The sequence below is a fragment of the Sinohyriopsis cumingii genome, unplaced genomic scaffold (genome assembly GCF_028554795.1).
Source record: "Sinohyriopsis cumingii isolate HCF-2022 unplaced genomic scaffold, ASM2855479v2 utg000957l, whole genome shotgun sequence".
NCBI classification, from domain to species: Eukaryota; Metazoa; Mollusca; class Bivalvia; order Unionida; family Unionidae; genus Sinohyriopsis; species Sinohyriopsis cumingii.
Genome location: NW_028315947.1, coordinates 315,776 through 328,206, shown reverse-complemented (window position 1 = coordinate 328,206; position 12,431 = coordinate 315,776). Strand labels below are relative to the sequence as shown.

Sequence of the window (12,431 nt, the reverse complement as noted above, 5' to 3'; positions counted from 1 at the left end):
TTATAATGGGCATCGACTTTACTTCCGTAGAACTTCTGCATAACCCAAGTCTTTATTAGGAAGAGACCATTTAAGTTTCTCAAGGGTTTGTTTTAAAAAAAATTTATTTTGTGATGAATGAAAGAACAAAATAATACCCTGAAAAGAACAATATAGTCACAAAATTTAAAATATCAGTCCCTTACAGTATAAATGCAGTCCGAATTGAACCAAAGTTCGTAGATGTATACATGTATATTCAGCCATGTGAGTGGGTCATTACTTTTTAAGGACTAAATACATGGCTCTCATATTTTTATCAGAAGCAGCTGTCATTGGGAATTTAAATGTACCTACCTCAGAAGATTGCTTTTCATGTTTAAACAGCAGGATAAATTTGCACTGTTCAAAGGAAGCTCAATAGTTTCTCATTAAGTCAGTGTGTAAGTTTGTTCAGTTTTCTTTGAATAAAGTAAAAGCATAAACTTGTTGCAAAAGGTGTTGATCAGTCTTTTGTAAATGAAAAACGTATAGTAGTATAAGTACAGTTTTGAGGCATTGTGAGTTTGTTAATATTATCTAAATTTAATTTGCCATTATATCTATTATATTACCTTCATTAGGACAAGGAAATGTATATGATCATCTGACAATGATGTACATATAGTAGCGCCTCTCTTTCTCTCCATGAAATTATAAAAAGCATGCTTGCTGGGATCATAAACAGTAAACCACGCCTATTAGATAGATCATATCCGCTATGTGGTGGTAATTCTTGACAAATCCACGACAAAAAAAATGTGGTGTGTACAGCAATTCCTCACAAGCTGCTGCTGGAACTCCATGAAGACACAAGGAGAGATGGTGGTGGCTTTTTTCTTAATATTCTCCAATCTCTACACCATACAACTGTGTGTGGGGTTCCGAAAATACAAGTAGGCTGTGTGTGTGTGATTTGGATTTTTAACGCTGCTTTAACAATCTTTCAGTCATGATGTCTGCAATGTGGCAGTTTATAGTGATGTCTAGCACTGGGGCATCATGTCACATATATGTAGCATGATGCCCCACCCAGTCACATTATCCTGACACTAGGCCAAACAGTCCTAACACTAACGTCTTAATGATGAGCACCATGCGATGCAGCTGTTAGTACCATTTTTGTAAGACTTTGGTATGACTCGGCCAGGGATCAAACCCACAACCGCCCGCATCTGAGGCAGATGCTCTAAACACAAGGCTACCAGAGCAGTCCAAGTAAGCTGTACTGTACATACATGAATAAAATGCTTATGTTATATGCAATAGTTTTCAAGTTCAAATGTATAAGAAAAAGATGCAATTTTGTTTTGTGCATTCAATAACTATCTGCATAATGCCTTGATTTTACCAACAAGGTTGAAGCATGTTTTTCAGTACCGACACAGTTTTCCTTCAATTTATATAAAACTGAAACTTATTCTTGATGATCTCTCAGCCTCCAAAATCTACATACAAGTTGCTTACTGCCTATGCTTTCACACCCACTCAACCCTATTTCATTTAGTATTATGGTCTATCACTGTCTGTGTACTTTAACTCTGTAGATAACAATTTTTTTCTTTTGTATTTCCTCAATACAATATTTCATACTGATATTTGTTTGTCTACAGGCTTAGACTTGTCTTTCACTTAATCCAAACTCTATCTTAACATTCCAGTGTGTAGGATCTTGACCATTCATCCTTCACTCTTGCTTAACCTTGACCTTTATAATACTTACCATTCTATTTATATCTCCAATGCAAGTCCATTTCTTGTTGACAGAATTTGCTGTAATGGCCCATTTAGAATGATCTTTGGTCTCCTTGAATGTAACCGTATTGGAGAAAGTGATATCTTCCACATTATATACCTGAAACAGACAAAAGTATAAAAGATTTTTTAAAAAGTCCCATTGCAAATGCCACTTGATAATGCTATCTTCTCAGTATGCATGCTGTCATGTATATCTATATTTAATTTTTGTCCATGATTCTAGATTATAATGATCATTTATAAATAACATATTACATCACAAATTGTTGTCCAGCGTGCCAGGATAAAGTGGTGTAGTTAATCAAATATGTAGACCAGTGTGCTGTGATAAAGTTGTGCAGTTAATCCTACATGTAGACCAGTGTGCCATGTTAAAGTGGTATAGTTGATCCTCTTTGTACTGCTGAAGCGGTGTAGTTGATCATGTATGTGTAAGAGGCAACCATGATAAAGTGGTGTAGCTAAGTCTATAAGTGTACCAGTGTGCCATAATAATGTGGTATTATTGAAACATACCTTAATACCATATGGTAAGTAATACAGCATACACTACAGGTTTACATTCGATCATATACTAGTTACACAAGAAATTTAGTTCATGTATTTGAAGAAAATACTGACAAGTTGCCATGTATATTTAATTTCTACTGTGTGCTTGACTTTGGTCAGTAATTAAAGGTAGATGCCTAGCTGACTAATGTTTTGTCTTTTACATAGTTAATTCTTGTCTATGATTTTAGATTATATTTTACGATTATTACATGGAGTTAAACCTGTTTACAGATGCTGAATTCAAGGTCAAGCTTTTTTTAAAAATAAGAATGTTCTAGAAGTGATCTTGTTTATGAATTTGATGGGAAAATGATGCTCATCCTCATTCTATAATTCTGTCTTAGTTTTGTTTAAATAAAGGTTGTGATCAACAGAACTTCTCTTTCCCAACCTTAACGTCTAAAAGAAACCAGTCTTTAAGTTGTGTTCAGTTGTAGACCATTCCATTAATTTATTTATTTGAATTTTTCACTGCAATTACAAAGTTCTCATTGACTTTACAATCTTAGAATTATTGTGTATTCATTCAAGGTGTTTGGGATTATATCCTTATCAGACAACAAGACTGTTAGCACTTTAGCTCATTCAAGACCATTGTAACATCAGCACAATCAATACTGGAATTTATTCAGAACACCAATGGAAGTCAATTGGAATAATCATTAACTTTGTGATGGAACTTTAGGGAATATATTAGGATTTAATTTTCTTTGTTGTTGTTGTTGTTGTGGGGGTTTAACGCCATTTTTCAGCACACAATAGGCTATACATGGCGGCCAGTATTAATGGTGGAGGAAGAACCCGGGAAAACCCTGGAAAGAACCACCGACCCACGAGAAGCTACTGGCAAGCTTTCTCACATAACCACAATGGCTGAATCCGAGACTCGAACCGGCGCAGACAGAGGTGAGATGGCAGTGATCCGTAACGGAGAGCGCTTTAGACCAGTCGGCCACTTGGGGCCCTGATTTAATTTAATTTGCAACACTGTCAGTATTTTTTAAATCTTCACTTAGTATTCTAGGGAAATAAATTATTTGCCATATTTAACAAAACTTGTTGCATTTCACTCTATTCTGTTCCTTAAAATCCCTGAGAGTCATAATAAATAATTGAGGCAGGTTCGGGAAAAATATTTCACAGAAATTAAAATTGCTTTTGAAATTTAAATTCACTCTGTTTTGGAATTTTCTTAATCCCTCGTATTTTGATTTCAGATATCTGAGAAATCATTAGTGAAACCAACAAGCTTTTTAAAATGTCATCTAAAATGAAGAACTTTGTTTTAAAATCTTACTCGGGAAAGGTTCAAGTCCTTAGGAAAGGAAGAGATGCTTTGAGCTTCACAGACATTATGTTTCTAAAGCGAATGATTCTTTAATGAAGCAAGTGCTTTGGAGTTTAATTATTAGGTTTGTATCTGTTTCAGGTACGAACATAAATGAATTGCAGTTAAAATTGTTGTTGTAGGGTTTAACGCCATTTTTCAGCACATGATAGGCTATACATGACGGCCAATATTAATGGTGGAAGAAGAACCCAGAAAAAAACCCTGGAAAGAACCACCAACCCACGAGAAGCTACTGGCAAGCTTTCTCACATACCCACATTAGCCGAATCCAAGACTCGAACCCACGCAGAGAGTGGTGAGATGGCAGTGATCTGTAATGGAGAGCGCTTTAGACCACTCGAGGCCCCTGCAGTTAAAAGTTCAGATGGAAATAAAATTTAAAAAAGTCAGCTTAATAAAGATATAATAGAAATCCAAAATCAGAAAGAGGAAAGAGAAAGAGAAGTGAGGCAAAAGTATATGCAGTGAGAAAAAGAAGAGATGGAAACACAGATGTACAAAGAAAGAGAAAGAGAGGAAAGGAAAATGCAATTTATATTAAACGACTCAGAACTTGTGGGCAGAAAGCACTTTTCTCTTTTACACACACGTTCGGGTTTATTAGTTTAGCAACCATATTTAAAGAAAAGGAAGATGATCAATATTTTCCTCATTTTGTGAAAATTGCTGAAAATCCACAATTGCCAAGAAAGCATTATATTTTATTATTACAAAGTGTACTTATTGGCAAAGCTTGCCCAGTCCACACTTTACTGTTAGTACAACAAGGTACTAATTATAAGTGTGTGATATGGATTTTTCAACGCAGCTTTAAAAAAAAAATCAGTCATATCGCTACAATGTCTGCAGTGTAGTACAACAAGGTGCTAGTTATGATGTGGTTAATGAAGTGTTATGAGTTAGTAAACAAGGTGGTAATTATGATGTAGTTAAGGAAGTATTATGAGTTAGTACAACAAGGTGTTAATTATGATGTGGCTAAGGAATGTATCTTGAAGGGTTATGAGGCATATCAATGGAGGTTTAAACGTTGTAGGAGAGAAACTGGGCAGACCCATGTCAAATTTGTTATGGAAAAAGAGTATCTGATGTTTGGTGCTCAGTACGCCTGTTCAGATTATGATAACCTGACAACTCATGTTAGTTGAAGAGGTCAAGAATTGCATCCATAGTTACATCAAGACCTACCTTGATGAGCAAAAGGCAGAAGCTTTGGGAAATGATGCACATACAGCTAACAATTTATTCCTTGGCTCACAAAGTTACATTTGTCAACAAGTCTTCCTCTCAGCAGAGATTTGTTAAAAATAATCTCAGTCTAATATAAGTACTTCCAAGTCTCAATCTGGCACAACATTTAGGAATCAAGTCACATAAGAAATCCTTATCTCATTCTACATGTACTTCATGTAAGAAGAAAGGGTATGCTATTTCTTATCGCTAGTAAAAGTAATGAACAGAATAATGACAGCTATTCAAATTGCTCATTTCTAAGAGGTCAAGGTCACATTCTTGTATTTGAAAGCAATACATTTTTTGGGTCAAACAAACCCCTGTCTGATCCTATTATGGAGAATTATGAACCACTAATGTTCAAAGGTTCTACATCACTTATTGGTTATTATGCCAAGACTATCACTATTAAAATTTTAAGGAATACTGGAGCTTCTCAGTCTATTATTACCAGGTACTTTGTCTTAACCTGAGACATCATTTTCAAGTGAAAGTGTTCTTGCTCAGTAAATTCAGCTTTGTTAATGTAAATCTTCAATGTGTAAAGATGTCATCAGACTTAGCCTCAGGGCCTGTTACTGTTGGAGCAGTGTCTTCTTTGCCCACTGAGGCTGTTCATTCATTACTAGGCAATGAAGTAGCTGGTGAAAAGGTTGTGATTAATCAACTTGTAAATGACACGGCTTGTAAAGAACTGTTCAGAATGAAGTTGATTAGAAAATTATTCCATTAATTAACATATTTAATGATCAGTCTTTTGATGATTTAACTTTTGCTCTTATTAATGAGCAGTCAAAATGTATTGATCATAGTGATCCTAAGTTTGCTACTCATTCACTCAGTTCTAACCTGGGTGACAAAAGACAATCGCTCTTTCTGAGAGTTCCTGTTTTTTCCAGAGGGCTATTAGTGAAACTGAAGCCACACATATACCAGTTTATTTTGTGAAAAATGGGGTTCTTATGAGGAAATGGAGAAGAACCGAGGTACCTGCTAGAGTTTGAGTGGTCAGTGAACTATAAATTTATTATTTCAAAGTCATATCAACAAGAAATTCTTAGTCTAGCTTATGAAACTCTCTCGGCTGTTCATTAGAACTTATCACAAGATCTTGAATCATCTATATCGTCAGACATTAAAAGTGATGCTTCTAAATACTGTAGGTCCTGCAATACTTGTCAAATGGTAGGAAAACCCAATCAGAAGATTCCTAATGCTCAACTGCAACCAATTCCTGCATTTGATGAATCAATTAGAAGATAATGGTTGAATGCATCAATCCCTTACCTAAGTCCAAGTCACACAACCAATACTGTTGCAAAATATTAAAATTAAAACCATAGTTAATAGCATTGATAACGCTTTTTTTTAAATTAAAAATTCTGGTCCTTCCAAATCTTTCCAGTCAAATCAAGGATCAAATTTTATGTCTGGAATTTTCCAAGTTATGCATGAATTAGGCATCCAACAGTTTACATATTTTGTCTATCACCTTAAAATCTATGCTTTGGAAAGATGTCATTAAACCTTGAAGAATATGATTTAGTCATTTCTTTGACCACAGGAAAGATTGGGAAAAGAGTGTTCAGTTGTGGTTGTTTGTTCTTAGGGTGCCAGTTCATAAATTTTTAGTTTGAGTCCCTTTGAACTAATTTTTGGAGATACTGTCCTTTGACAACTAAAGTTTTTAAGGACAAACTATTTGTTTCAAGTAAAAATTTTCTTTTCAAATACTTACCCAATCATAATATATTAGGAGAACTACTATTACCTCACAAATTGATTCCTCCCACATACAAAAAAAGCTACAAGTTATCTGACCACCTACATGGCATTTGGAGAGACTGATCTCCTTTTGATATAAGGATTGGCGGCAAAACTCATGAACATCTCAGTTCCTACTTGAGTGTAAGGCAGGATCTCTTCATGATGTAACTGTGCGGAGGCTGGGAGAGTGTCTATATTGATTGGCTAAGTATTTGCAAAAGAAACATTTTCTACTAGAAAAAAATAGTTTCTTCATTAAATATGTTACCCAATCATAATACCTAAGGGGAATATGAAAGCGGTGGCGGGAGGTACATACCCTCCCTCCAGAGATGACATCTCCGGTCCCCAACATTATGTAAGATGACTTCTAGGTAACAAGACTGGAGAAGACTCCAACTGTCAGAGAGCAGCTTCCAAAAGGGAAAGTTTTCACTCCAGCAAAATCTATCAAGTCATGTGGCCATATCTTATAAAGCTGTTGAATGACCAGGAAGGGTGACCTGTTGTGCCACGGCTACAGGACTCACTAAATCTAGTTGAGTCAGTTGGGATGAAAGATCTTCACAGAGTTGTCGGTAAGAATGAGGACTCCTGTTCCTGACACCAGTGAAAGGCTTTCAAAATGGCCTTGATCTCAAGAATATTAATATGTAGATGCCTGTCTTAGGGACATAACACTTCACTGATTTCCATGAAAGATGGCAGAATGTGTGCACCCCATCCATCTGTTCTTGCATCCATAGGATGTGATCTCTGGCTGATGTATACCTGCTATGAGCCAAGCTAGGGTTCTCAAAATCGGCAGATGGTGCCTCATATTGTGCAAATGGGGAGAGGTTGGTTCAGTTGGCAAACTTTTTGCCACCATAGGCATAAAAGAAACATCTGTAATGGGTACATATAAAGGTGACCTAGGATGATGAGGTCCACTGCCACATTGAGTAAGCCTTGAAGGCGAAGCATTTCCTGTGCAGAGTGAGATTCCCTTGAGAGTAATGAAGCCACCATAGTTCTGATTTCCAATGCCAGTTAGTGAGGGAGACGTATTGTTTACCTGTGCAGTGAATTCAATACCTAGACGAACTAATGGTTGAGATGGCACTGTAACATGGTTGATCAGATGAGTGAAGACATTGGGTCAGATGTTGCGTCCAAATGGGAGTACTTGGAATTGACAGACACTGTCTTTGTAGGTGAAATGCAGGAACATTCAGGAAGACTTGTGAATAGGGACACGAAGATATGTCTTTAAGTCCATGCTGATTGCAAAGTCTCCCTCTTGAACATCATTCAAAATGATATTTCCATTCAGAACCAAGGTGCATGAATAAATTGATTGAAGCCGCTTAGTACGATGATAGGGTGCAGAGTGCCATTTGCCTTTGGAACCAAGACAAGATTGGAATAAAATCCTGGTGAATTAATATTTCTAATGATTTCTACCACCCTTGTCTGAAGGTCATTTATTTCTTGTTGCAAGGTGGTGGCTCTGAATAGGTCTGTTGAAATGTTGGTAGTTGATGGGACTCTGGATAAAGATGTTTTGAAAGTGATGCTGAGTCTGTTGGAAACCAATTGTTGGGTGATCATTGTGAATACTTTGTTTTGATCATTCGCTCTGTTATTGTCAAGAGCTCTGGAGTGAAACCCTGAGGAGGCAAGGCCTAAAGGTATAGCCAGAATTAGGAGTCCTATGGTTGTGACATTGGTGCCAGGGCTGTCTTTCATTGTGTAGATTTCTGGCATATTGTAACTGGAAAGCCCTTTGTTAAATTATCTCCCTTATCCACCAAACATTCCCACACTAAGGACATGTTAACATGTAGGCTTATAGTGTATTCATCCTAAGTTGTGCATGTGTTTTTTTTTTGCCTATTTTTAGTCTGCATCACAAAAAGAGACCGAGACATGTAAGCCTATTGTAGCTCTGCACCTGCCTCTTATTACTAAACATTAAATCAGTGCAGAGCTATGCCATATAGCGTTATCTGGAAAAAAGCAGACGAATTTTACCAAAATAATTCACCATACTGCCTGTGTGAGGTTCAAGGATGACCTGTACAGCTAAATGCAATGAAGAATGGCATCTGCACTGTTAATCATTCAGTCTATTTAGTTGTACAGTGAGAGTTTAAATGATGGCATGCAATTTGACTGAAGTGATTTTAGTTAAACAAATCTTCAGAATTCAGAAATATTGAGCAATCTTGACCAGAAACTTTTGTATCTGCAGCTACAAAGGAAGAGTAAACTAAAACAGCTATTATGTGAATATTGTTGTTGTTGTTGTTCTAGGGTTTAACGCCATTTTTCAGCTCAAGATAGGCTATACATGGCGGCCAGTATAACTGGTGGAGGAAGAACACTGGAATACCCAGGAAAGAACCACCGACCCACAAGAAGCTACTGACAGGCTTTCCCACATACCCACGCTAGCCGAGCCTTGGACTCGAACCCATGAAGACAGGTTAGATGGCAATGATCCGTAACGGTGAGCGCTTTATACCACTCGGCCACTCGGGGCCCCATTATGTGAATATAAACACTATTTCCAGATGTTCCAACATGAACAAATATAGTCTATCATAACATTAAAATTGTAGATTCTACACCTGCAAAACAACATCCTTACATGATGTATCCTCTCAAACTGGAATGTTTTAAAAAAGAAATTCAACATTTACTTAATAGTGATTTCCATGAACCAAGTAAAAGAAACTGGAGTTCAGAGCACATTCTTGTGCTGAGATGAGATAAAATCTCATGTATGTGTACTGACTTTTGAAAATTGAACGGTCACCAAAACAGATTTTTTCCAATGACAAGAATCGATCACTACATTGACAGAATTGGAAATGCAAAAAATGTCACCAAGTTTGACATTTTGAAAGAAGTTTGGCAAATTCCACTCATGGAAAGAGCAAAGAACATTTCAGCAAGTGTAACTCCAGATAAACTTCATTGATATAAAGTGATGCTATTTGGTATGAGAGGTTCTCACTCAACTTTCAGCGTTTTATGAACAAGATAACACCTGGAATAGATATCCAACACATCCATCGGTCATTCCTGGAAAGATCACTTGAAAATTCTTTGATTGACTCTGTGATAAGTAAAACTGTGTTTTGCCATGCTTGTGTTACAGTTTTAGGACATATTATGGGACATGGTCAAGTTAAACCTATAGAAGCTAAGGTCAAGGCAATCTCTGAATTTCCAGTGCACATCAGTAAAACGCAAGCGATATGATTTTTTTCGTATGGCTGGATACTATTGGAAATTTTGTTCCAATTTATTCATAACTGCTTAACCCCTGACCAATTTGTCAAGTAAGACAACAAAGTTTGCTGGTCTGACCAATGTCAAAAGGCTTTTGATAAATTCGAGGTCATACTTAAGTGTGCTATTTTTCTAAAATAATTAAACAAACACCAGAGACAGTATTATACAATGAATGAACAGTTGCTTTGATACTAACTTTCCAACACTTACAAATTCAGCTCCATCTTCTATTATTATATTATGTGATCAAAAGCCCCTAAACAACATGAAAAATAAAACCTAAGATTGTTAAGGTGAAGTTTGAAGTTGCAGGAATACAATATTGACATTAGGCACATCAAAGGAAAAGATAATCTGATTGCAGATGCACATTCATTATTATGTTGTTTCATGTATAATTTTTACTATACTGCTTGTGTGGATCTTGTGACATTATACATTTTCCTGTTATTATAGTTATTATAGTATCATATGTATAGTTTGACTAAATTATGAACGCTTTAATGTATAAAATCTTTCTTTTTATTTATGAGGGGAGGTGTTATATAGCTATATTTAATTGGTATTATGTGGCTGAACTTAGTCAGTAATTGAGGATAAAGGCCTACCTAACTAATGATTCTTTTTTGTAAACAAAATATTACATAGCTAATTCTTGGTTTTGATTTTACATTAAAGTTCAAGATCTTTATTATTTGGCAGGTAAATCACATTTTCCTTTCTGCAATATTTGGAGAAGAACATTGACAAATTTCAGCTGTATTGAAAGAATATCAAGCACAAAATAAGCAAGTTCTTTCAGGCAGCCCTCTCTAAAAATCAATCAGTCAGGTATAATCCTAAATGCCTTGAACGAATACACAATAATTCCAAGATTTCCCATGAGTGCTAAGGCTCTCAATGATTTTGGGGATCTCTCTACCTGTATGGTTTAGGAGACTACCTAGCTGCTTGGCTCAGGAAATAATGAGTTATTGTTTGTACAAGCAATAATATCTGACAGATTATTCTACACAAAGTCTACAACTTTGTGAAAATTAGATCACTGTGACTTTATTTTAACAAGAATACATGCTGCTCTTCAGCATGTATAGAATCTCAAGTTTTAAGACAATACAATCAAGCACATCAGATACATGGAACTAAAAACATGCATTTGTTAACACTGACAATGGTGATGACAAGAATAACGATGTTGACAATGACAATAATACTGGGGAAGGGTTTAAACTCTCTTGCACTTTTAAACAAATGAGCCAGTATAGCAGCATGCAACACAAAGAGAAATGCTTACTTTAAACTGAGTAGTGCAGCTGGAGTTTAATTTGTATTTTTTTGGTCCATTCTGCCAGGTTTCTACATACAGGTCACTGCCAAGACTTTCTGCAAGCCAGGTGCTGTAAAGATCTGGAAAATAAAAATAACATGAAGTTAAATTTCAACTAATAAATATATTTTTTACATGGATTTTTATTTTATATCCTTTAGGATTTTGTCCTTCTCTTTCTACTTTTAATTTTTGTCTTTAGTCTTTTTTATTCTGTCAATTTTTGTCTACATTTTGTTCCATTATTTTGTTAAAACTGTGCTAGCCTATTATTTTTAAAAATGTATTTACGACTAATTTTCCAGCACTGGTTATACTTGTATAATATTGCCTGAAGTATGCATTATTGTAAGGGAGGCCTTTCTTGATAAGCTGCTGCTTGTACATTGCCATTGCCAAAATTGTTGCTGTTGTGTGCTTAATGCCATATTTCAGCACATGATAGGCTATACAAGGCAGCTATTGTATCTGGTGGAGGAAACCCATGGAAAGAACCATTGACTCATGAGAAGCTACAAGCAAGCTTTCTCTTATACCCAGGTTGGCTGAGCCCGAGGCATAAATCCCCTGGATAAAGCTGAGATGTCAGTCAGTGATCTGAAAAGGCATGCACTTTAGGCTACTTGGCCACCCAGGGCCAAACCACACTTTAAATATTCTCAAACAAATTGCTGAAAGAAAAGGACACATTGCTCACAAAGTACTGAAAGAGATGTTTTCAGTTTTGTTGTTGTTATTGTAGGTTTAACACCATTTTTCAGCACACTGTATAACCTTACCGACTGTAAAAACAAAAAGCATCAAAGATATATAAAGTGCAAAAGACTTAGTCATTCATTGATTTATAAGTTCTAACCTGATTGTTGCCCTGGGGTTCCAAACACTGTCAACTTTTTGGTGTTTTGAATCAAACATGAGTTTCTTTAGTAGGATGGTCTATCATGTTTGCATGGTCAAAGTCTGTTTTTTAAGCAACATATGTGACGCAGTTTACTGTCTTTGATACCCTCAATACTTCGATATATTTTGGAGTTAAATCTCTTTGATGGTGTGTATACAGTAGTTCCTACATTCTTTTTTTTTCAATTTGTTTTCAAAATATTAAGACTAGAGATTGCAAATATTGGATGCACACGACAG

General features: G+C 35.9%; 1 protein-coding gene across 1 annotated transcript in view; it reads right to left on the bottom strand.

Annotated features, from left to right (window-relative positions):
* Positions 1-12,431, bottom strand: part of LOC149772941 (plancitoxin-1-like) — a 63,788-nt gene that overhangs the window by 12,345 nt on the left and 39,012 nt on the right. Inside the window, exons 6-7 of the mRNA XM_089947053.1 lie at positions 11,259-11,371; positions 1,742-1,873 (exon numbers count right to left, since the gene is read on the bottom strand). Of these exons, the coding sequence (XP_089803179.1) occupies positions 1,742-1,873; positions 11,259-11,371 (245 nt within the window). The remainder of the gene's footprint in view (positions 1-1,741; positions 1,874-11,258; positions 11,372-12,431) is intronic.